The following is a 27,405-nucleotide window of genomic DNA, read 5'->3' as shown; positions in this document are numbered from 1 at the left end:
ATTTCTTCAGAGAGAGTTATAAATCTTCCATGCATATAAATTGATATTCAAATAAACCTGTTTCTAAAATATAATTTCCAAAGTGCATACTAAATGACATCTTTTTGAGAGAACAATTTTTTAGAATAATTCTAAATGTCATATACTATTTTTCTTGGTGAAATAATTGAGATGCAATTTACTCAAAATCTTCTATTATCATAAATCTCCAGTTGTTTTTCCAGTCTGAGTAAAAGAAGAGTATCTTGGTTTTGATGCCTTATATTCTGAAACAAAAGCCTCATCTACACTCAGTATTTCCAGTTTTGCACCTGATTCTATGTTGGTTGCCTTTGTCTTTCGGTCACTGTGCTGGACAATGGGCTAGCACAGTGGAGAACTCAAAGTCTGTCATTCTGAAGCATGCATTCGAGTGGAGACACTACTTGACTAGGCTTAATGGAACAAAGTAGTAAAGACATACGATCTTCAGACACTTTCCTCAGTACTAAAATGTATCAGAAGTTAGAAAATTAAAGGCAAGTCTAGCGAAGCAGAGGATAAAAATAATGTGTTTTAAAAACCTGCCTCATTTGCACATTGTAAATGGCCATTTCTGGAAACCTTTGAGTAAGATATCTGTCTGTACCAATCTAGCAACCATCAATGGATCAGGACACGTGCTGACTGATGATCCATACACACACGAGGCATTCACCTTCATGATTCGCAAAAATCTGCTGAACTAAGCAAAAGTCTCCCCTTCCTATAGATGTTTATGGTTCTCAATAATTGGTGGCCCCACGGTTGGGCTCTGTGGAAAAAAAACAATCAAGGCTTGTTGAGTCCACAGTCAGTGAGTGGTGGGGCTGGTACCCAGCGCTGGCCCTTTCTATTCCAGTGAGAAGGCCATGGAGGCCTCAAAACAAAGCTGGTATAACGCCCGATATAGTTTGGATGTTTGTCTGCACCAAATCTCATGTTGAATTGCAAGCCCCAGTGTTGGAAGCGTGGCCTGGTGGGGGGTGATTGGGTCATGGGGCAGATGTCTCATGGTTCAGTGCTGTCCTCACGATAATGAGTGAGTTCTCAAAAGATCTCGTTGTTTAAGTGTGTGGCATCTGCTGCCCACCCGAAGTATACATCCCCCAACTCTCTTTCTGCTCCTGCTTCCACCGTGTGATGTGCCTGTTCCCGCTTCGCATTCTGCAATGAGTCAAAACTCCCTGAGGCCTCCCCAGAAGCCCAGCAGATGCCAGAGCCATGCTTGTACAGTCTGCAGACTGTGAGCCAATTAAACCTGCTTTCTTTATAAATTACCCAGTCTCAGGAAGTTATAACAATGCAAAAACTGCCTAATGCAATCCCTTAAATAAGCAGAATCAAATGCATGAGAAAATAGAAGGAAGTATATGAAAGCTAGGGTGTGCTTAAATTTTCAGGTCAACTGTTTTGTAGCTGGTTTTGAAGAAATGAAGTAGTTGGGAAGTGTTTCTTAACTGACTTATCACGAATAAATGATGAATGTTGGAAACCTAGTGGGCACACTGGAGAGGGAGTAATAAAAACAATCTTAATTCCTTTGCATCTGACAAAGTCAACATGGCTTCTGAAGCATAGTTGTCATGTAAGTTCATGACTGTGTTTCTCTAATTTGAAAGAACAGATTTTAAAAAGTTTGGGAAGTTTTTGGAATGTGACAGGTAAAGGCAGGTAATAACACTGATAGCCACTAATTCTCTGCCTTATCATTCGGTGATTCCTGTGTCTTATGACTTTTGAGGGACAGGATTCTCTAGGAAGGTTTCTGAAAGAAGTGACAATTAGATTGGGCTTACGTTTCCTCTACCACTGATGCATGGCATGTATCATGTGTGGCATATATGTTAATCATTAAAGGGTTTTTTAATTGTTAAATCTAACTATATAAATTAACATTTAAAAATCCATTTTCATCACTCAAACTAATTACAGATTTTTTTTTTACCACATAACACAAATTTTATCTGGCTGATCTTGTCTCTCAATTCTTACTATATAGTATAGCTTTACTAGAAACATAATTTCCTGGATAGAAGCTTCCATTTCTGGCAGGGCACGGTGGCTCACGCCTGTAAACCCAGCACTTTGGGAGGGCGAGGCAGGTGGATCACCTGAGGTCAGGAGTTCGAGACCAGCCTGGGCAACATAGCGAAACCCTGTCTCCACTAAAAATAGAAAAAATTAGCCAGGCGTGGTGGTGAGCACCTGTAGTCCCAGCTACTTGGGAGGCTGAGGCACAAGAACTGCTTGAACTCAGGAGGCGGAGGTTGCAGTGATCTGAGATCACACCACTGCACTATAGCCTGGGCGATAAAAAAGAAGGTTCTATTAAAAAAAGAAGGTTCATTAAAAAAAAAAAAACAAAGAAGAAGTTTCTATTTCTGTAGGTTTCTTATGGGCCTCTGGAAGGTCTATGCCTAGTTTTCATAGAGGACTCAACCTCTGAAATTGTAGGGATACTTTCTGTGTCTATGCATTTCCGAGAAAAAGGTCAGTAGCTTCATCTGATGGCTTGAGGGATAAAATTTCTGATTCTAATCAGAATTTTGGATTCTAATCAGAATCTAATTTTTTCTGCCTTGGTCATTACAGCTTCCAGGAGGTGGAAAATAAATATCTAGATTCTCCTTATGAGTCAGGAAAAACTGACTTCATTTAGTCACCCTCAACATGCAGAGCCAAAGATTGCAATAGACACTTTATAATAGAACAGTTGCAGAAATATATACTCATTTCCCTGCTTTTCAGGTGGGTTTCATGTGAAAATAATAATAAATTAATTTTCTTTTATCATTCTTTACCAAGCTTAACAAGACTTTAAGAAATTAGTATTTTTAGAAGAAGAAACAGCTGCTTTAAAATTCACCAACTTAGACTTTTCTTTCTGCTCCTCCCCATTAATTATGACAATAACCCTGGGAAGAGCAAGCAACTCAAAAAGAACTGGTGGAGGAGACAGTACAATGGACGGCTCAGAAATTTAAAAGCATCATGATGGAATATTATGAGCAAATATATTGAACCAATGGGATAGCCTCGAAGAAACTGACACATTCCTAAAAACATACAATCCATCAAGACTCAATCAAGGAGAAATAAAAAGCTGGAACAGACCAGCAACAAATAAGGAGACTGAATCACCATAGAAGCACAATTCAGGGATATTTAGCAGATCCTTAAATATATTTATTGAATAAATGGATCTTTTTTTACAGGAGGTGCTGTCAAAACAAACAATGTTCTTGTTTGTTTGAAAGAACTTCCCCACGCAATATGATTTTTTTCTAAAATACGTGAAATGCAAACTCTTTCCATTCTTTTGATAGTTACACTACTGAAATTTATGATAGATTACTTTACATAATGATTAGTCTCTTAAAGATCTAACTTACTACAAATTTACTAGATGTGATTGTTACCCCAAAGTAATGTTCTGAAATGAACACATTAACTTAAATCTCCATATAGTGTAAATCTAAGTTACTTTTCCTACTCTTGCCATGAATAAAATATTTGCCGTAGAAAACACATAATTATTACAGATTCATGAGACTGCAAGCATATGAAGTCTATATAATATGAAAAACATTTTAACTCCATATTATGACAAATGTTTACAGATTTTGATTATTTCTTCAATGACTTGACTACAATATTCAGATACATAAGGAACATGCTTTTGTGTGCTCTTGTATAAGCATTTTCCCTTAACCATAAAAATGTTTGTTCAGTAAGAAGACACTATTAAAAGTCAAATTACAATAATGATTAGTACATAATTTAAAATCAAATCAAAATTGAATATGAAATTATTAATTAATTATATAAAATTATTTTTTAAAGAATTCAGCAAATCACTCTACCTGGCCATATTTGGCTGCCAAGTGGAGGGGAGTCCAGTACTGATCATCTACTATGTTGAGGTCTCCACCATGTTCCAGGATAAGAGACACCACCTCCTTGTAGCCACTCGCACACGCCATGTGTAACTGCAGCGAAGAGACATCTTATTATTCATTTTTTTAAAGTAGTGATATTCATGCAGTTCACTCAGTGGTTTAAAGAGAGCTACTTAATGAAATGGTGGATCTAAAATACAGAGACCATAAAAACAAAAGAACATACATGCAATTTTATTTATTTGGTATAAATGGGTGTAATTATCAGTCTTTGAAAGTACGCTTATGTTTATTAATTTTCCTTCCAACTTTGATAGTGTGCACTTTTTCATGTAACTCCCATCCCCCTCCGAGTTCCATTTCAATGCAATCTGAATATTTTAAAATACAGAATATAATAATTGCAAAGCTTACCACTTCTTGCCGAAAGGTAAAATATTTGCTGATTAGCTCTATATTCCAGGCATTGTATTGGTGCTATAGAAAGTGATTCAAAGAATAACTAAAAACAGGAAATGTGGTCATTGTGATGCTTCTGTATGTGTAAAAGGCACAGAAACACTGAAAATGATTAACTAATCCTGGCGGCTTAAAAATGATTGTGTAGCTACCATTGTAACATTCTCCCAGTTTTAGTTTCTTTTTAAATTATATTTTTGAGACAGGGTCTCTCTCTGTCACCTAGGCTGGAGTGCAGTGGTGGAATCATGTCTTACTGCAGCCTTAATCTCCAGGGCTCAAGTGATCCTGCCACCTCTCCCTACTAAGTAGCTGGGAATACAGGTACATGCCACTAAACCCAGCTAATTTTATTTATTTATTTATTTTGGTAGAGACTAGTTTTAACCATGTTGTGTTTTACCTAGACTAGTCTTGAACTCCTGGGGTCAAGCAATCCATCTGGCTTGGCTTCCCAAAGTGCTGGGGTTACAGGCATGAGCCACCACGTCCAGCCCCAGATTAGTTTTTTAATGGAATCTTAAGTTTAGAAATAAGGCCTTTGGAACAATAATGATGAGATCGGGGTTTGGAGAATTTTTTACATTTTTCAGGTGAGGGAATTCCTGTTTCTAAGGTAGCAGCCTGTATTTCTATATAAACTATCATCACACTCAAATGACATTACTAAGCAACTACGTGATTTATTTTATAAACATAAGAATTAGGAAGAAGAAACTATCAGAAAAGAAAGAAAAAAAACCCCTTAAAAGTAGTAAAATCAATGCCATCTTCTAGGTTTGATAGCACGGAATTTTGTAGCTCTGTTCCATTGTGTTTTTATTACAAAGACAAAATTAAAGTCAAAAAGCCTTATTCAATGTGTACATTTTGATAAAATCTAACAAAAACATTTATTTTTATAGCCTTGGACCTAATTAGGCTCTTCAATCTACAGAGTGTAAATATATGTTTATTTCTTGTAACTCAGCTACATTAGAATAAATACATCCATCTAAATGAAGACACTGTTTCACATAGATTTTCCCATGCTTGCTACATACAGAATTAATCTTATTAATATTCTAGGAAACAGTCCCCAAAATGATATATCCATAAGTATTTTAGAAAATATAATTTTACTTACTTGCTCTCCTAGAGAATTGATCTATTCATCTGCTTCTAAATTGATTCTACGTTATTTGAATAATCAGTAAATGATTGGCAGTTACTCTGTGCTATATGCAATAATCTGAATCTCAGAAGATACTAATTTTTAGCATAAAGCAGAGTCTACAAATGGAATCAAGAATGAATCCATTTTCTGGTTAGCAATTGATACTAACGATGTCAAGTTCACAGGGCCAATCCCTGCAGGATTAGATTTGCTTTCCATACAGCAAAAATTGGCTCTCACCATTTAGAACTTAGTCCAACCCTGGGCCAGTTACCACAAGCACAGCTGGGAAGGAAGACTAGAAGTCCTGGCTCACTCACTAGAGACTCTATCCAAAGTGTTACTACCAGTGACCTTTGTGGAGGCTGGCAAGTTTACTTCTAGGTAATCCCAAAACCAAAATAAACAAACAAATGAAAACCCTAATTGAATACTTCTACTTAATCACATGAGATAACCAACTTTTCAATTATCATAATACAATAGCAAGAGTTAAGAGCATTATTTTGAGTCTACTGGCAATCAACTTCTGAATCCATAAGCAAACAGCTAGCCTCTGTGGGATATAGTTTCTCATCACTAAGAACATGTTAGACCTAGAGTTAAAAGATTAAAAACAACAGCAACAACAACAAAAATGTCTATTTATGAAATGGAATTTATACTCCTACTACTTGTCCTGACTATGACTACAGGATATCAGGTGCCCAACTGCAACAGTGTTGATCCCTGTGGTGTCTCAGAACATTCCTCTCCTGCTACTTTAAGGGCCTTGTGAGAAACACAGAGGTGGTTATCATTTCTGCTGTGAACTAGCAGCAGCATATTAGCAAACACAGTTCCCATGAAAAATTACAATTTGGAAATCACCTATCTAGCTACAAAGCAGGACAGGTGGTCAGAGTGGCTTCTAAAACATTAGGTATAAAAGCCGTGAGTTATTTCTTCTCATCTTTACCATCTGTGACATGATTGTTGCCCTTATTTTGCAGATGGAGAAGCAGTGGTTTAGAGTTTAGGTAACTGGCCCAAGGAAGAAGCATGGTCACTGAGATCCGAGGCCACGCTCTGCAGCCTCCAGCACTCAGATTTGAAATAGCACAGAAGAGTGGACACACAGTGAGGTCAAGCCACAAGGATAACACTAACATACTGAGGCTCCTAATACATCTTGCATTCATACCATCATTTTTGTATGTTAATATAATTTTTTTCTTATTTCTGTAAACCACTTCTATGTCCCTCACCCTTCCACATACTAATTTTATACTAACATTTTAGTCTCTGGATGATACACAATATCTATATGCTTGCTTCAGCTTTCCCATGCCTCTCCATCAGTGCACGCACAGTTTTGTTTGGTAAATGTGGCATATTGCCTCCTGGTATGCTTTGCAAAACCATCACCAAGTCCTAGTGTTTTTCAGCTATGAAAGCACAGGAGCATCCCAGGCTCCACATTTGGGAGTCTGAGTCTACTCTACAAGGGATCTCCTGTAAAACTGCACCCTAACATACACATATCCAGTGTGATGTAGGCCTGGGTAAAAACAGACAACAGGGTCATTTGGTCATTAGAACATCTTCTCTTCTTATGATCCCATATAAGGATCAGTTTTCATTGCATCCGGTCAAAGCCCCCAACACTGTGCCCATTTCATATTACAGCATCTCAGTCTTTGACAGCCTGTTCGTTTCATTTACTGATAGTGTTAATTGCTAGAAAACATACTATGGACTACCAATTATTTCTGAAGTTTGAGATTTTCATTTTCCCAAATAAAAGATAGTTCTAATATTTGAAAAACAGTACCTCAACCCAATATTTATAGAAATTAAAATAAGTAGCACTATCATTGTTTTCAATGTTGGTTCTCAGCTGGATCAATTGCTCTGGACAGGGTTTAAGGCAGCACAGAGCAAATGTCCACAGATGAATACCAAGATGGCCCCGCCTGATTTCAACAGCAAAACACTCTTGGGCCCTTTCAAGCATGTATTCAGGTAAAATCCAGAAAGGTTTTTCTAACTTTAAATTGCTTTATATTTATTTTTAAGAGTTTAAGATATGTAAAATATAAAAAGACACTAAAGATACTGACAATTGGACTTTCTAGATAAATGCTTCGCTTCTCAGATTCTGGTCATTTATTTCTATTTAACGATGCCACTCCCTTGATAAAAGTAGGCCCCTCAAACAGCTGAATAACAAGAAAACAAATAACCCAATTTAAAAATGGCCAAAGGACTTGAACAGACATTTATCAAAAGAAGATATACAATTGGCTAATGGGCTCCAGAAAAAATGCTCAGCATTACTAATCATTAGGGAGCTGCAAATTAAAACTACAATGAAATATCACCACATACCTGTTTGGATGGCTGTTCAAAAAGATGACAAGTAAGTGTTGGCAAGGACACAGAGAAAGGGGAATATCTGTATGTTACTGGTAGAAATGTAAGTTAGCACAGCCATTATGGAAAATGGTATAGATATTCCTCAAAAAACTAAAAATACAGCTACCTTATGATCCAGAAACCCCACTCTGGTATATAACCTAAGGAATGGAAGTCGCTATGTCATAGGGATATTCATACTCCCATGCTCACTGCAGCACTATTCATAATAGCCAAGTTCACTGTTCATCAACAGGTAAATACGTGAAGAAAATGTAGTATATACACATAATGGAATACTAGTCACCCTTAAAAAAGAAAGAAACCCTGTCATTTGCAACAACGTGGATGAAACTGAAGGACATTATGTTAAGTGAAATAAGTCATGCACAGAAAGACAAATACTGCATGATCTCGCTTCTAAGTGAAATCTAAATCAGTAAAAGTCATAAAAGTAGAGGGAAGAATGATGGTTGCCAGGGACTCGGGGAGGGGAAGAGAGAAAATGAAGAGTTGTTGGTCGAAGGGTTCGAAGTTTCAACTAGACAGGAGAAATATGTTTTGAGATCTGTCGCAAAGCAGGATGACTATTGTCAATAAAAATGTATTATACATGTTAAAATAACTAAGAATACATTTCCAATGTCTCCACACAAAAATGGTAAGAAAAGTGGTGGATAGGTTAACTTAGTGTGATTTAATCATTTCACAGTGTATACATATATCGAAAATTCACACTGTACCCCATAAATGCATATAAGTATTATTTGTCAATTTAAAATAATATTAAATAAAATTAGAATCACTGTGTACCTAGCAATTTATTTTATTCAAATACAGTTAATATTTTCCATGCCGTTGAATGTTTGGATCACTTAAAGGCTAACTTTGATCGAGAGCTCACTGTGTACTAACTAGACAATAAGCTGAGTGATTTACATGCACGGTCTCCTCAGGCCTGGTTATCTTATAATGTGGCACTCTTATTATTCCAGTTTAAAAGATGAGAAGATGATAACTCAGAGTTTAAGGAGCCAGCACAAGTCACAGCTTGGAAGTGATGGAGCCTTCCAGGATGAGCACCGACTTGGGTCTATCTGGCCTCTTCATCATGGTGCTATTGGGCTTCTAAACCCTAGATTTTTAGGAAAGCATAGTATACAATTATACAGACACATTTTCATTGACTGGGCTAATTCCTAATTGTGGGATATTTATGTAGTTACCATTTTTGATATTGATTTTAAAAATGTTTTGTTGGTGATTATCATATATGTCCGTAGTGATTTCCTTTTGATACATCCTGATTCTAAAATAATGAGCATTTTTTCAAGTTCCTGTGGCATGTTGCCAGGCAGAGTTCTAGAATGTACCAATTTACCTACAGTCCAGCAGTGTATGAAAGAATCTATTTGCACAGACCCTTAGCTTTTCTGATCTTCACTATTATTTATTTCTAAAATGATTTCAAATAATTTGCATTTACTTAATTCCCAACAGTGGTCCTCATTTCATATACATAGGCTAGTTGGATATTTTTCTTTTGTGAATTGACTCTTGTTATTGTTTATTTTCTAGTAAGAGGTTGTTTTTTAAATTAATTTCTATGAACTCTGCATATTTTGAAGATATTAAAATTTTGGGAAACCTGTTGCAAATATTAGTCTCAGCAAATTACCTGTTGCCCCTTAATTTTGCTCACTCTTTAATGCAAAATGTTAATTATAATTTCTGACATAATCAAAGATATTAACATTTCTGTGTTTTTTCATATTTTTACATTGTAAGGGTCTTTGCCAGAGGCTTAAGTCTTTTCCACATGTATAACTTGGAAAATATCTGTTAATTGTTTTTAATTATCTTACCCTTGTATTTGTGCATCTGATTTTTTACTAATCTGTATGTAAAATGTTAAATATTATGATATATTCCCACTGGATCTGTTCTTACTGAAGCTTTGTGACCCCTGCCACTCCGAAGCTAGAAGATCATGCTGAGGCTAATGCTATATTTTAATAAAAACTATGTTACGAAGAAATGAAAACTAATCTTGAGGACCATTCAAATACCTCTTAGGTTCAGTCAGGATTGTTGACCAATAATTTCAGGTCTTCCTCATGTATTTCATCATAACACTAACACAGGATTTTTACTATCTCAGCTTTGACAGAAGTATGAAAATACTATAAATCATATCCCAAAGTGAGACTATATATGTAAATTGGAAAATAGTTGCCCTAAAACTGCTCAGATGACTTTTGAACTCTACCTCGAGACTGAGGGCACACTAGGTCAGAAATTAAAGACAAAAGGAGAAAAAGTGTTGAACAATTTTTAAAGAGCACTCTTAGTGTGTTAGGAGTCCACTTTCCCTTCCCATTGTGTGTAGGTATCAAGGTGGATGAGAGTTCCTCCCAATTTTATGGCAAAGAGAGGCTGTAGAGACCACTCTGAGAAGCTACATATCGTGAGTAGTTTGGTGGACACAGAATAAACTGGTTTTGATTCTTGCATGCACAAAGTAAACGGCAAGAGATGGGCTGGTTTACCCATGAAGCTGTGGTCATTTCTGGTTCTATTTTAGGGGGTGCCTCATGGAGCAAGCACAGCTTAGCAGAGAAAATCTGGAGTGTCCTCAAATTCCCAAAAGCCGAGTGAGCATAAAGGACCATTTGGAAGAGCGCATCACCCAGACCTGGTACAGGCTAAGGCTTCCCCATGATGATGGCGGGCGGGTGGGATCCAAAACACCCCCAAATTCTCACAAAAAGACTCAAATTCTTGGTCAGAGAGCTACATACCATCTAAAGAAGGCTCAGTTAAAAACCTTGCTCTTGTTGCCTCTCCTCTTCCCTATCTGCTCCCTCCTCCCTTCTTCTTCCTCTTAACTTCAGTGGAGTTTAATAAAGGAGTGAGGGATGAAGAAAAGTGGCAAGAGGAAAAATAGTAACCCATGTCCACCTTCCCTTCTATGGACTTCCCAACCTGGTACAGCACTAAGTTGGGAATGGATTTAACATTTAACTAAACTCACAGTCCTTAACACCTGGGCCCACTGACCTCTGCAGGATTTGTGGATAAAATTCGGGGGGTGGGGGTGAAAACTTGGGTGAGAAAATAGCTCTATTTTCTTCGACTCCTTAATTGAAGTTTAGCAAATTCTTCAACAATGAGCACAAAAAGCAAACCTGTGATGTCATCATCAATAAAAGTCCTGACATTTTCATATCACTCTTCGGTTGCAGCAAATACCTCAAGATAGCATTCATGGTCAATGCCACCTTAAAATCATGGTAATTACTAGATCTGTTGCTTAGTGGAATGACATAGAAGCACATGCATTATATATCACACATTTACTTTTAATATTATGATGACTATATTTCAACATAATTTGTTTTCTAGGCACCATTTTTATTGCATTTTAAACATTATTTTGAAAGGTGATCCATGGGTTACACCCAAGGGTCACTGGGAAGTATGGCACAAAACTTCTACAACTCCTGACTTGAGAGTTTTAATTATAATATGGGATTGGACACTTTAATTTAAGGTTGGTTTGTGACATAAAGTGATCACAGAAGTTGTATTCTTTAAAAATGACCATAAAATCAATGGCTGTCTCCATCCATAAGTAAGGGATGAACCAGCATTACTGAAATAAAGGTGACAAAAATAAAATTGCCTGATACTTGCCTCTCCTGAATAATTCTTTCCTAACAAACCAAATAAATAAGCCTTGGGGCCAGATGTGATATATCAAATTATGTGCTAACACAGTAAATAATAAAACAACAATGTCTTCATAATATATATGCCAGTTATCGCATTAATATTTTCAAAGACTACATTCTCAAACTGATGAATTCACCTTCATATACTCTGTAACATGGTGTTTATTAAAATTGTATCATTTTCTGAGGCCCCTATTTAACAAGAAGATAATGTAAACTAAAAGATCCCTTTTAAAAAGAGATATGTTATATTTAGTTATTTTGTTGCAATTCTAATAAAGAAGGTAAAGGCAACTCCAAACCCGTCTTATTAGAATTTTATTCCCATTGAGCCTTTTGTTGTTAGTTTCCTCTCTTTTGCACATAACAATTTAACACTGTGAAAATGTATGCCTAATTTTGAACCACAACTGGCATTCCATCGCAGGTATGGAAATCAATCTGAACAAAAGTGTCTTCTTCTCCTTATCTCCACAATAGATACATACACTATATACCTTACAGAACAGAAAACACAAGGAAATGACAGTCATTAACATATACAGACTAACCAATTCAGACATGTGAATCAAACCAAACCACTGGCTGTTAAATGCTGTAATCTTCAAGGGACAGCATCCTAGCCTTTTGTTCATTGTTACTTTCTTGTTAAAAGCTCAAAGATAATGACCACAAGATTTGGTTATTTTAGAACAATTATTTGCAATATTTATGCTCTCTGTTCAATAAAAAGAAGGTCACAAGGAAAGTAAAAATTCAAAATGATTGAAAATGATAGCTATTTATTGCTCTGTATTGATTGCTTCAATCGCTTCTCTACTGAAGTGTGTATGCTCTTTTATTTAGCAGTGGTTGAAGTATGCATTTTGTTTTTACTTAGCAGTATTTTTTTAAAGAACTATGAAGTTGTAATATATTCTACCATACAAAGAAACAAAGGCTCTATTGCGTTTCTATTATGTGTTAGGCATTAATTCATTACGTGTAATAAATGAATTAATTAAATAACTCACTCCAATCAGATTTTTGACCCTACTAGTCCACTGAAACTGTCCTCCAAGAGAAAGTCAATGACCTCCTAGTTACTAAGTCCAATAACCAATTCACAATTCCCATTTAACTGACCACTCAGCAGTATTTGGTAGTCTATCGTTCCTCCTGCTTCCTCAAAGTTTTCACTTGGTTCCGAGGACATTTCGTCCTCTTGGTTTTCCTCCTTCCTCAGTGCTTGCTCCTTCTCATCCCATTTCTGGAGCCTCCTCTTCTTCATCTCCATGGCTTGGTCCCAAATTTCTTTCCTTCTGCATACAAGTAGTGACTTCATCCAGTATCAAAGCTTTCAACATCACATATATGCTAATGTTCCCCAAATTCTTTCTTTCATCTAGAGATCTGAGTTCCAGACTCCAATGTCCAACCACAAATCCAACAGTTCCATTAAGATGGCTAAGAGACACTTCAAACTTAATATCTCCAGAACTGATGTGATCTTTCCTGCTTTAGGTTTGTGTCTTCTTCAGCCTCATCTCATTTGATGCCATCTCCATCACACTGGTAGTTTAAGCTAAAAATGCTTGGAGTCATTCTAATCACACAACACATTTATTAGGAGGTCCAATTGCACTACCATTCTACCCCTGTTGTCTGAGCCACATTACTGATTGCCTAGATTACTGGAAAAGCCTCCTAAACAAACTCTCAGGTTTACCCCTGTCCTTTTCAGTCAGTTTTTAATTTTAATTTTAATTTTAATTTTTTTAAATTATACTTTAAGTTTTAGGGTACATGTACACAACGTGCAGGTTTGTTACATGTATATATACATGTGCCATGTTGGTGTGCTGCACCCATTAACTCGTCATTTAACATTAGGTATATCTCCTAATGCTATCCCTCCCCCCTCCCCCCACCCCACAACAGGCCCCAGTGTGTGATGTTCCCCTTCCTGTGTCCATGTGTTCTCATTATTCAATTCCCACCTATGAGTGAGAACATGTGGTGTTTGGTTTTTTGTCCTTACGATAGTTTGCTGAAAATGATGGTTTCCAGCTTCATCCATGTCCCTACAAAGGACATGAACTCATCATTTTTTATGGCTGCATAGTATTCCATGGTGTACATGTGCCACATTTTCTTAATCCAGTCTATCATTGTTGGATATTTGGGTTGGTTCCAAGTCTTTGCTATTGTGAATAGTGCCACAATAAACATACGTGTGCATGTGTCTTTATAGCAGCATGATTTATAATCCTTTGGGTATATACCCAGTAATGGGATGACTGGGTCAAATGGTATTTGTAGTTCTAGATCCCTGAGGAATCACCACACTGACTTCCACAATGGTTGAACTAGTTTATAGTCCCACCAACAGTGTAAAAGTGTTCCTATTTCTCCACATCCTCTCCAGCACTTGTTGTTTCCTGTTCAGTCAGTTCTTATCACGACAGCCAGGGTAGGTGATCCTTTTAAAACAGAGCAGGCTCATGCCCCTCCTCTCTTCTGAACTTCCCACTGTCTTCCCATCCCATGCAGAGTCATAGCCGTGGTCCTCATATAGGCCCATAAAAGCTTGTGTGATCTGGTCCCAGTGCCTCTCCCTCCCTGCTGACACTGCTTCAGCCATATGGGCTCCTTGCTGTTTCCCAAGCACACCACACTCGCCCCTGACACTGTAGGAGTTTGTGGTTTGCACTTCTGACTCTCAGCCTGGAATGCTTTCCCTTCACAGCCCCACTGTGCTGTCTCTTCTTTGAAGTCATTATTCAAAACACCCTTGTTGGTTAGATCTTTCCTCTCTATCTATCCAAAATGGCAACAATATGACCAACATGTCCCTGTGTTGTTTTTTCCCTTGCATTTATTACTAGGATACTATATATTTAGCTTATTTATAGTGTATATTACCCACTTTCCCAACTGAAATGTGGATCCATGACAAAAGAATTTTGGTCACTATTATTTTGTTCATAGCATGTGGCCAATTATATTTCTTCATTAATTTAGAATGCTTTTGCCATTTGAATGTGTTATTTTTCAAAACACTCTAAATATGCTTTGCTTTCTTTTCTTATGACAGAGTTACATTGTTATAGTCTTCTAAAGTTTACAAATTTATAAATATCGATTTTGGAAGACAAAATTTAGGAAAGTATAATTTAAAAATTTTAGAAGCTGGCCAGGCGCGGTAACTCACACCTGTAATCCCAGCACTTTGGGAGGCCAAGGCGGGCGGATCACGAGGTCAGGAGATCGAGACCAGCCTGGCTAACATGGTGAAACCCCGTCTCTAATAAAAATACAAAAAATTAGCTGGGCATGGTGACATGCACCTGTAGTCCCAGCTACTCGGGAGGCTGAGGTAGGAAAATCACTTGGACACGAGAATCACTTGAACCTGGGAGGTGGAGGTTGCAGTGAGCCAAGACCATGCCATTGCACTCCAGCCTGGGTGACAGGGAAAGATTCCATTTAAAAAAACAAAAGAAAGTAAGAAAAGGGAAATTTTAGAAGCCTATACAACTATAACATTTTAAAGTTAGACTTTTCTAAATTTTATCTTCCAGAATAAATATTTATAAATTTATAAACTTTAGGAGACTATAACAACGTAACTCTAAGTCATAAGAAAACAACACATTTTTAGAATGTGACCATCTAGAGGTCACAGGCACTTAATAAATGCAAAAATTTAATAAATGTAAAAATATATTTACATTTATTACTCAAGGAAACTTTTCAGACAACAAAACTTTTACCTATTTAGTTAAATCACTTTCCTTATCAACTGCCTTCAACCTCACACCATATTTTTTTCATGGGAGAAATGAATCACTGATTTGAAGCATTTCAATTCAATTCACACTTCAGAACTCCAAATTCCCTTCTCCTATTCTAGTTTACTTTCTCTCAAATTTTTTTCCCCTGGGTCTTACATTTCTTTCTGTCATTATTAATTTTAACTCACACTAACCCAGGTAAGTTTTATGGGTCAGTAGGGCAAAATGCTCTTATTTCGGTGATTAGACATCAAATATATACAAATTAATCCAAATTTTGTTGATCTTTTAATAATTTGCTGCAACAGTGCTTGAGAGCAATAAAAAGTAATGACAGGAGTTTGCTTGAATTTAGAAATTCACTCACCAAAGTCATCCATAGTTTGTTTTACTGAACACTAAAATGAAAGCATGCTCCTATAAGTTACATTTCAAAAACTACATGGACTAAGTACTGCATAAAAATTATTTTAAATTCTTAGGAAAAACATACATAGGAGGAAGGCTTGAAGAAAATATATCAACCTAGAGATATTGGGTAGTGGCATAAGCATTTTACATTTTTTCCTTCCAACTTTTATTTTAGGATCAGTGGGATACAGGTGTATGTTGTTACATGGGTAAATTGTGTGTTTTAGGGGCTTGATGTACAGATTATTTCATTACGCAGGTAACAAGCATAGTACCCCTTAGGGGGTTTGTCATTCTCACCCTCCTCCCACCCTCCACCCTTAAGTGGGCCCTGGTGTCTCGTCTCCTTCTTTGTGTCCATGTGGACTCAGTGTTTAGCTCCCACTTATGAGTAAGAAAATGTGATATTTGGTTTTCTGTTCTTATGGTAATTCTCTTAGGTAATGGCCTTCAGCTGCATCCATGTGGCTATGAAGGACATGGTTTTGTTCTTTTCACAGCTGTGTAGTATTCCATGGTGTATATGGATGATGTTTTCTTTATCCAGTCCGCCTTGACGGACATCTAGGTTGATTCCATGCCTTTGCTATTATAAACGGCACTGGCATGAACATATGCATGCATGTGTCTATGGTAGAATGATATATATTCCTTGGGTAGACACCCAATAATGGGACTGCTGGGTCTGCATTTTCTTCTTTGCCTACTTAGGTGTTTTCCAAAACTTCTACAATTGACATGTATTACTTTATGATCACAACAATTATTTAAAGGTTAATTGTAATGAATTCTATGTTTTATAGATCAACTTAAATTCTCTATTCAAATGGTTTCTGAGTCAAATATATGAACTTACCAGGGTTACTCCTTCATCGTTTTTCTCATTGACATTTCCTCCAGATGATAAGAAGTGTTTGACATCTGTTAACATACTCATTGGTCTCTGAAGCTTCATCTGGCGCAGTGAGGTCAAATCCACTCCTGTGGGGAGAAAGAGCCTTTCAACCAGAATGGAGAGATACTTCTCAGTTCCTGGGGGTCAAAGCCTAGCTTTATAATCTATTCTTTCAATGTGTTTTTCTTTGAAGCTCCTCTTCCACTTTGAGCACTCATTCAAAGAATTGTTTATCTTTGTACATATTCTATTTCCAACTATAGTCTTTAAAAAATATAAAATTATCTCTTGTTGTGTTTTTTTTTTGTTTTGTTTTTTTTTTGAGACAGAGTCTTGCTCTGTAGCCCAGGCTGGAGTGCAGTGGCACGATCTCTGCTCACCGCAAGCTCCACCTCCCGGGTTCACGCCATTCTCCTGCCTCAGCCTCCTGAGTAGCTGGGACTACAGGCGCCTGCCACTGCGCCCGGGTAATTTTTTTTTGTATTTTTAGTAGAGATGGGGTTTCACGGTGTTAGCCAGGATGGTCTCGATATCCTGACCTCGTGATCCTCCCACCTTGGCTTCCCAAAGTGCTGGGATGTTATGTTCTAAAGTATGATATGATGCCTTATAATGGCAGGTTTCAATTAATATCTGTTTTAGTATAAATCATCAACATACATTACTCAAAGTATTTTAAAGTACTTAAATGGAAACAAATAACAAAGATACAGTTTTTGATCTCTATGATTTTTCTGGCCAAAATAGTTGCTCCTAAAAGCAATCTAGTATCCTGGAATAGAAGAAAAGACTTTAGGCTGGGCACTGTGGGTCACACCTGTAATCCCAGCATTTTAGGAGGCCAAGGTGGGCAGATCACCTGAGGGCAAGAGCTGAAAACCAGCCTGGCCAACATAGCAAAACCCATCTCTAATAAAAGTACAAAAATTAGCTGGTTGTGGTGGCAAGTGCCTATAATCCCAGCTACTTGAGAGGCTGAGGCAGAAGAATTGCCTGAACCCAGGAGGCGGAGGTTGCAGTGAGCCAAGATTGCACCACTGCACTCCAGCCTGGGCACCAAGAGCAAAACTCCATTTCAAAAAAAAAAAAAAAAAGACATTAGTATAAAAACTGGAAAACTATGAATAAAGCCTGTAGTTTAGTACAGTTAATATTGTCCCAATGTTAACTTTTTAGTTTTGATAAGTGTACCGTGGCTATGCGAGTGTTAACATTAGGGGAAGCTCTGTGGAGGGCATTTGGGAACTCTGCGCTGTCTTTAGACTTTCTTGTAATCTAAAGTGATTTTAAAATAAGTTTTTAAAAATGATGCATCAATTGAACATTTCATGACTACTAATGTTAATAAAGATAACTAATATTGAGTGCGGAATCCACAGTCTGACTTCACCCAGGTGGGTAGGTGGTGCACACAAGGCTCAGGTCTATACCTCTATTCAGCATATATTTTAACCTGAAGTTTCGTGATGTATCATCTGTGGCTGTGTCTCTTCATTGATGTGTCCCCTATTCCTAGCATTGGTTCCTGAACAAAATATGTATTTACTAAGGAGAATTAATTCATCTTCTTCCAAGGGAAAAATGATAATGATGGTGATACCTCCCTCACAGCAAGTGTTTGCTATGAACCAGCCACTCTTCTGAGCACTTTGTCTCTTATCTGATTTCATCCTGGCAGCAAACATCAAGAGAAAGCCTAGCACAGTGGACCCAAGAATACACCCTGGATTGATGCTCCTGAATGTGACTGTCTGTAGTTTCCTTCCTCAGGTTGACTCTGTGAAAGTTATTTAAACTGTGTGGGCTTCAATGTGCTTAGTCCCTCAGATAATAGTTCATACTTTTAAGACGTAGCTCCATAGCAGAAACCACATCAAGTGTGTTGCATATATGGTATCTTTTCTCCCCGTGGGGCACTTCAACTCTGCCTCGTGCCACAGCTCCTTCTCCGAGCCTGGATGAGCAATAGAGAAGAGGAGCTCTGGACTCAACCTGCTTGGGTGTTAGTGCTGTGTGTATCAATGACTACTTGTGCCAATGTGGGCAAGTAACTTATCCTCTGCCTCTGTTTCTTCAACTGCAAAATGGTGTTGATAGTATTTGATTTGTCCGTTGCTTGATAGTAAGTTAAAACACATAAAACATATAATATGTATTTAGCTTTCAGTAAGCACTAAATAAAAGTGATCTGTGATTAGTCAGCTTTCTAACATGTGTTTTTCATGCCTCTCATTTAGGTGTGTCATATACTATTATCTGGTCATTTAGGAGGCATGGAGTAACCAAACAAAATAAAGCAAAATGCAGTATTTGAATAATGTATCTTGTTTCAAATATTCTGTTCAAACTAGTACATTTTAGTAGAAACATGAAATAGAAACACCCGTGACCATTCCTCAGCTTCTGAATCATGGACATGCCATTTTAGAACTAACATTTCCCTTATAGAGTCATTTGAGGTCTGTTATGAACCAGCTAAAACTGTCACTTATTCTGACTTTTAGGATTATGAAATTTCATGTGTGATTTTATTTTGGCAAATATCATTTCTCAGATGTCAGCCTTCAATTTTGCATGCTAAAGTAGCACAAGAATCTGATAGTCACTCTTAAGTTATTTTGTTAACTTTTAGGATGTTACAACATCTACTAAAGTTGTATGTATCTTTTATATAATTATGTATTTAAAATGGAATGATAAAAACACAACAAGATTAAAAACAAGTAACAAATTAAAACAGAGATAAGACATCACTCACTGCAGACTCATTTTATTAAGAAAAAAATATCTATTTCTGGTCCCTGTTGTGAAGATATCACTGGGGAATATTATTACATTGTATCCTAATATTTGAAAACTTAATTTTGAATCAGATATGATGCCAATTAAAATGTGAATTTTAGATTTTTTTTTATATATATTCAGGAAAGTAGCCCAAATCACTTTTGGTTAATACAACACAACAGAAACTCCCTCTCTTCATTGTCAAACAAATTTCTTTAATGCTCCTGGATAAAACCAACCAAGATGGATATAGCCCGTAAGTCTACGTTGTAACGGATAATGGGTCCATTCTCATTTATGTACAAAATATAGATTTTCGTATTGTTTTTTGAAAACAAATTAATGGAAGGTCTGTTTAGATTTATTATTTTGAAAGAAATTTAGTAATTTATTTTAATATAAGAATTAAGAAACAAAATAATTTACCTGAAATCCACACATTATTACTTGTGATATTATTACTGCCTGGTTTAATCTGATAATATCAGTGGATACTTGTGCAAAACTGAAATTACATCAACTCCCGAAGTCAATCTGAACCCTAACTTAAATTCCCTTAACCGTCCCTCTTAAGGTAATATTGTTTTTGTAAGAATTCCACTTTTCTTTTCTCTGATGATATTAGGGCTACTCTCTGCCGCTATTATGATGGTTTTATGACCATGCTGAGCTGCACAGCTGCGTGCTCTCCCGAGTTGTGGGAGGATCTGCGCCACCTCTCTTCTGTGGCTTTTCCAACCTTCTTGTCTTTGCTTATGCTACTCCCTATGCCTGGGTCAGACCACCACGGTTGGTTTCCCTAGGGTAACCCAGCCCCTCACCTTCAGCTTAGTGTAGGTGACACTTCTGTGATGCCTTCTGTAGTACTTGTAAGGAAAATCATATCCTTCCTCCTTGGTGTTTTTATAAGATCCGCATATGCCTTATTTTTATTCATTATCATATGCCATTGTATCATCATTTGGTCATACATAAAACATCATTTTTGCCCTCAAAAAGGAAACAAAGCTAAACAGGCATTTGCAATTCACTATAATATGACCTATCCCATGATTTTAGCATGGGATCCTCTGTGCTCATAGAACTGCCACTAACCCAAATTTTTATCTTCATAATAAGTGTTCTAAGAGATGCACAGAAGTAAAAGAGATGAGCAGGCAAATAAAGCAGTTCCAGCAAACAGAAATAAACAGGAAGGGTGCAGCTACCCTCCACCCATTCCTTTCTCCTAACCCTAACAGCAGGCATGACTTGCGACCATCTTACGTAGTCGTGCAGACTGTAACCCCAACTATGTATGATTTTGAAGAGGCTGGTGCAGGGACAGCATTTCAAATAAACTGCCTTAAACAAAAGAAAAACACATGACATTCATGAACTGATTCACCTGGGAGTCCTCTGAAAAATGAAGGGGGAGGGTTAATACTTGGGGCAAGAAGAACAGTTTTGGAAGCTACTGTAGTAATGTAAAATAGAAAGACCAGCATGTTAATTAAGGCAGTGACAGCATGATTTGTGATCTGGGTGGACATATTAGAAGGATTTCAAATAAGGAGAATCTGTAAGAATTGGCAACAATGAGACATGATGATATGGGAGAAGAAAAATGATGTTCCTGGTGATAATGGGAAAATATGAAATACATACAGTGAAAGGACAATAATACATTCCACAGAGACGTGTTGTTTCAAACTATCTGACACTCAAGTCGAGACACTTAATAAAACTGCATATACAGGAGTGAAGGTCTTGAAAGATAATTAAGCTACAGGGATATTCTTGAGAACCAGCAAGTGGTAACAACACAAGCAAAAGGGTGAGACAACCCAGCAACAGCATGGAGGGACATGGAAGATTCTCAAAGACAAAGCCCCAGGAGGGACCAACATTTAGCAATCTGGACAGACACGGGAAGCATTCGAAGGAAACCTAAGTAGAAGCTCAAAGAGAGGAAGGAAAACTGTGGGAAGATGGCAGGAGAGAGACTGTTCCTAAGAGAGTGTCACCAAGGTCATCGAATGTCACAGAGAGATAAGGTAATAAAAAAGGAAAGAAAGCTGTCACTGGATAGAAAACTAAGGAAGGTAATAGCAATTGTTGCAAGGGCATTTCCAATGGGTTTGTAGGTTTAGAAACTGAACTTCAGTGGCTGAACCACAGGATACCAGGAACTCAATAAAATAAATGTGAGCTATGACTGTTAGAAGAATGGGTTTGAAAGAAGAAAAGACAGTGAATGGTGATGTATGCAGAGCCAACTAAAGCTTTTGGTGTCTTTCAGGGACATGAATATTTCTGTATGTGGGTGTATAATGTATCCATTATGCTGATCTTTTGTCCTGGGTGCTCCTTGGGCTCTCCCGTCAGTGCTTTCTTTCCATGCTGGCTCACTTTCTAATCGACTGCCTTCCTTGCATGCCAGCTGGTTCTCCTTGCACGGGAGATCTAATATTCATCAAATGCTCCATCAGCTCTCCGTGGTTGTCTCATTTTACAGCCTGGCAGGCTCAGGCGGTGAGCCGAGGTTAATTGCTGTCCCCGAGTTTACAGTGTAAGTCGGTGGTGACAGCACAATTAGGACTTGTGACCAGCGAGTTTCCATGTAATCAACTTGTTCAAGACGTTGCGGTCTCTTCTGCCATGTGCATCCTGATGTGACAGGTGATAAGTACTCGGATGCGAAACTGCACAACGCAAAATGAAAATTCTAGGATTGCAACCACCTGGTTATAAAAAGGCGATGCTGAAATACCCAGAGCCAAATAATAATAAAAATCTCATCTTGAAATAGTAGGAATTTCTAAAGACATCAGCCCATGCTGTCACAGTAGATAAGTGTAAAAGTACACCAAGCAGAGGGCCAGAGAATAAATCGAATTAGACAGTATTTACTGGGAATGGCGGCAGATGATGGAGATAGTGGGAGGAAGGCCAACATAAGCAGAAGCAGATTGTGAATGAGCTGAGGGAAGGGCAGATGGATGTGAAGGCATGGGCCAGGGCGACTGCAGTGACAAATGGCAAACAGAATTAAAAATTTAAGAGATATTAAATTGAGTTTGTTCCAGCAAACATGTATTTAACAAGCTGACTGTGACAGCCATAGTAGTGACAGATTTTCTACCAGCCATTTAAGAGTTAGTACTTTCCTCTTGTTTTGTTTTGTTTTGTTTTTGCATACTCCTTTTTAATATCAGCCTCTCAAAGGAACACATTTATTTTTATTCTTTACATAGGATATAAAACACTGATCTTGCAATACTAAAATTTCCTATCAAACAAAATGCTGTAATGAGTTGGAGAGGTTTATAAGCAATGTGAATGCATTTGCAAATAAATGTTGTTTTATTTTCTAAAACATTTATTACTGTAGCTTTTAAAAATTCAGAACAACAGAAAAAGCAGGAAATAATAACATAGAACTGGCACAGCTAAACAAAACATGGTCAAGTACTTTTTAAAAATTTGGCATCACTGGTTTTATTTTTTAAAACCATTTATTGCAGTATGACCAACATACCAAAGCTGTACATATTTATTGTATACAACTTGATGTTTGTAAGTATACATCCCTGAAACCATCACCACATTATATGCCATAAATATATCCATCACCTTCAAATTTCCTCCCACACTCTTTATTTACTGTTATTTTTACTATTATTTGGTGATAACACTTAACATACAAACTATGATCTCAGCAAATTTCAAAGTATGCAATACAGTATTATTAACTATAGGCACCATTGCGCCAAGTTTTTCATGTCAATTCACAATTGCAGGCCACATGTGAAGTCTGGCAAAGATCCAAATAATGAACTTCCCCACTAAGAAGTCTGTATAACTTCAAGCTTCATTCCCTTTAGAAGTAATGGAATCTGCCTCCCACAAGGCACAGCTAACAAGACTTGGAGAAAGTGAGTGAGCGTCCCCACAGGTGACAGTGCCCAGGCACGACTGAGCTGCAGAGTGGTCAACTGAATGCACTGCTAACCCAACCCAGCCTGCTTCTGCCTGAGACCCCCACTTGGTGACGATGTGAGCAGCACGGCCATGCTCGCATCATCCCCTGTCATGGTAACCACACCTACCTTGCTTTCACAGCGAATGAGACTATTTTATCTGCGAACTCATTGCTGCTAAGTGCTAATTATTATTATTCTAAGCCATCCTCAGAATAAACCTTTTTCATAAAAGCAATCTGGAGGAGGCAGAGAGCACAAGGGAACAATGAGGCAGATGTGAGGTTTTCTTAGAGGCAAAAAGAGTATCTGCATAAGCTCCGTGTGGCTCTTAAAAACTGTAAACTTTTCTCTGGCCGAGGGTCATTTTGAAGGGATTGGAATTTCTTTATTGTTATTTATACCTAAACAGCAGGGGAAAAAAGGAGGGGCATAATTCTTTAGTTTAATACTATATTGGGCTCAGGGATTCTCATACCTCCCACTTTCCCAAGGCTGCACTTACTGATGAAATTATATGCTGGACCTGTATAATTAAACATCCTTTGTCGGTGAATGCATTTAGGGGCTCAGCCTCATCTTTTCAGGCTAGCATCATGGCCATAGGGCTTTCTTCTGATGACCTTTGTGTTCTAAGTGTCACAAAGGGTCGATTTGCAGACAAGTGTCCTTGACTTAAGCCCTCACTTCCTTGCCTCTAATTCCAGCTAGGACCACCTGCTTCTAAGAGAAAACACTTCAGATGACCTTGTTCTCATTAGCTCAAAATTCAATTGTGTTGGTTGACTTCCCTTCCCCTCCCAGGGGAGAACAGATTATAATTACAAACCCAGTCCCACTAATTATGGACTTTAGATGCCTGTTAAAATGTCCCTTCATTGTTGGCCTCTAGATTTCTGCTGGCTTGCAAAAAAACCAGCATTGACTAAACCACAATGCAGTGCAGTGAGAGCAATGGAAAGCTGAAGGGAAAAAATACCATCTACACCACGTGCGGAAACTACATCCATCGGAAATCATGTAAGCAAACCTGTGAAAATGAATACACACTTACAATTCTCCCAATCTATTTTTTTCTATGGTTTTAAAAGTTTTTGCCTACCATTTTCATCCAGATAGGTCAACAGGATAGAGCTGGATTCTGTCCCTTCTACAGCATAATCTAATGGGATATTTCCATTCACATCCTGGAGAAGGACATTGGCTCCAGCCTAGATAAAAAGAAAAAAATATAACATCATACATACTGTTTAAATTAAAAGCAGATTAGGAGTTGCACTTCAATCTTAGTTGGGAAACAGATGCAGAAATAGTCTACGGTAGATATCACCCTGAAGAATTGGGTAGGAAGCTCGAATTATTTTTTAAGACAAATATATTAAATGACTTGTGGAGACTCTAACGTTCTGAAAACCTTCCACTGACTCTTGCAAAACTTTGGCCCCAGCTGCCTCTCCTCACCCCTTTGCTAAACCCAGCATCTCTAGTGTGTGGCTGCAAACCCATGCTTCTGTGCTGGCTGCCCTATATCCTGTCTTGTTTCTAATATAATAGAGGTGTCTGATGCCTTCAAAGATTCTGAAAGAACTCTTCAAGGAGCAAGCTGAACTTTGGCCAAAGTTCCCCAATCTGTCCTATCAAATCTTTAACCTCCTTTTTCTCCACAGAAACTCATCTGGGAGCTCTTCTCACACTACGACATTTTAATCAAGGCCTGTGTTAATGACTACAGGCTGATTTTTCTCTTTCCAGCAACTATCTTCTAACAAAAGGCATGATCTGTAAATCTCAATGGGCTGACTGTATTAAATATGGCCATTCCATGTTTTAGCTTCCAAGGTCCCTTCATCAGCCCAGCACCTCTGAGCACTCCTGTTTCACCCCTTGCCCATCTCAGCTTCAATACAATGGTAGATTTGCTTGCACTCTTCAGAAATCACTCACATGAACTGTCTCCATTGCCCCACACTCCCTAATGAGCTCCATAAAAATTTATCAGGCATGGCTAACATCACTTCTTTTAGGGCATGGCGTGAACATATGCCCATTGTCCAAGATTTCCCACACACCTCCCAGTAACATGTCATAAAACTCAGGCCAGACAAAGGAAAGTTTTCCCTGTTCCTTTTACAAAATAGCATTCTGTGTTGCAATACTAGCATAGTTCTTATATCCCAATTTATAAATTTACATAAAATATGATTCACATTTAAAATTTTATGTGTTAATATTTAGAGTTTTTTCTATTATTCTTTATTTGCAAAGAGATTTTCTATACTTTAGCAAGTCTGCACAGATTTCCAAAGAACGGCTCTAAATATATTATTTTTAAAAATCCAAAACAAACAAAAAAGTAGCTTAACGTGGTAAAATATTCCATATCTTAACATTTTCCCCCAAGATAAGTTGAGTTTCTTATCTCACTATATTGAGTGTACTATGCTATATTTTCTATAACCATGTAAAGATATTTTATCTTTACTTTATCTGAACAAAGCAAGTCATATATTTCAGATGTTTTACTTATCTAAGGACCTTTATAATTTTAAGGTCCTCAAGATTCAAATTATCTTGTTAGTGCATTTAGTTTTATTTTAATTATTCAGAGTTTGAAAAAAAAAACCTGACTTCAGGGATATTCTTCAGTAGACTTTGCTAATGATTCTTTTCCTTTAGTCTCCAAGCTGCAAGAATAAGATTTTGCGTTCCTGTAAGGAACACGGCAGTGCTTTGGTCAAGGATAGGCAGGCTGAGGTAAACATCCAGAGTGACTCGGTGAGTTTAGAGCACAGCACAGGCATATAACTCTGCTTGTTATCACAGCCACGTAGCCATAACATGGGAAGGCCATGCCTTGGCCCTACATCACTATTGTCTGTAGAACATATGGTTGCCTGCTGACACTGTACAGGCGCTGTATTGGTTCATTTTCACACTGCTGTTAGAGACATACCCAAAACTGGGAACAAAAGGAGGTTTAATTGGACTCACAGTATCACAAGCCTGGGGAGGCCTCAGAATCATGGCAGAAGGCGAAAGGCACTTCTTACAAGGCGTCAGTAAAATGAGGAGGAAGCAAAAGCAGAAGTTCCTGATAAACCCATCAGATCTCATGAGACTTATTCACTATCATGAGAATAGCATGGGAAAGACCGACCTCCATGATTCAATGACCTCTCCCTGGGTCTGTCCCACAACACGTGGGAAATCTGGGAGATACAATTCAAGTTGAGATTTGGGTGAGGACACAGCCAAACTACATCATTCTGCCCCTGGTCCCTACAAATCTCATGTCCTCACATTTCAAAACCAATGATGCCTTCTCAACAGTCCCCCAAAGTCTTAACTCAATTCAGCATTAACCCAAAAGTTCACAGTCCAAAGTTTCATCTGAGACAAGGCAAGTCCCTTCTGCCTATTAGCCTGTAAAATCAAAAGCAAGCTAGTTACTTCTTAGATATGATGCTGGTATAGGCATTGTGTAAATACAACCATTCGAAATGGGAGAAATTGGTCAAAACAAAGGGGTTACAGGGCCCAAGCAAGTCTGAAATCTAGTAGGGCAGTCACATTTTAAAGCTCCAAAATGATCTCCTTTTACTCCAAGTCTCACATCCAGGTCATGCGGATCTAAAATGTGGGTTTCCATGGTCTTGGGCAGCTCCACCCTGTGGCTTTGCAGGGTTCAGTCTCCCTCCTGGCTGCTTTCACGAGCTAGTGTTGAGTGTCTGTGGCTTTTCCAGGCTCATGGTGCAAGCTGTCAGTGGACCTACCATTCTGGGATCTGGAGGATGATGGCCCTCTTCTCATAGCTCCACTACGCAGTGGCCCAGTAGAGACTCTGTGTGGGGGCTCCAGCCCCACATTTCCCTTTTGCACTGCTGTAGAGGCTCTCCATGAGGGCCTCGCCC

The 27,405-nt window shown here is 37.9% G+C and overlaps 1 protein-coding gene across 4 annotated transcripts in view; it reads right to left on the bottom strand.

Moving 5' to 3' along the window:
- Nucleotides 1-27,405, bottom strand: part of MYO16 (myosin XVI) — a 711,002-nt gene that overhangs the window by 396,444 nt on the left and 287,153 nt on the right. For all 4 annotated transcript variants that reach the window (XR_008538898.2, XM_054665553.2, XM_054665554.2 and 1 more), the window contains exons 5-7: nucleotides 24,597-24,705; nucleotides 16,710-16,834; nucleotides 3,885-4,010 (exon numbers count right to left, since the gene is read on the bottom strand). Coding sequence is in view for 3 of the 4 variants with exons in the window: in XM_054665553.2 (XP_054521528.2) it covers nucleotides 3,885-4,010; nucleotides 16,710-16,834; nucleotides 24,597-24,705 (360 nt within the window). In the remaining variant the exon portion in view is untranslated. The remainder of the gene's footprint in view (nucleotides 1-3,884; nucleotides 4,011-16,709; nucleotides 16,835-24,596; nucleotides 24,706-27,405) is intronic.

Source organism: Pan troglodytes, chromosome 14, assembly GCF_028858775.2.
Source record: "Pan troglodytes isolate AG18354 chromosome 14, NHGRI_mPanTro3-v2.0_pri, whole genome shotgun sequence".
Lineage (NCBI taxonomy): Eukaryota > Metazoa > Chordata > Mammalia > Primates > Hominidae > Pan > Pan troglodytes.
The sequence above is the reverse complement of the archived record's forward strand: the minus strand, read 5'-3'. Positions and strand labels throughout refer to the sequence as shown.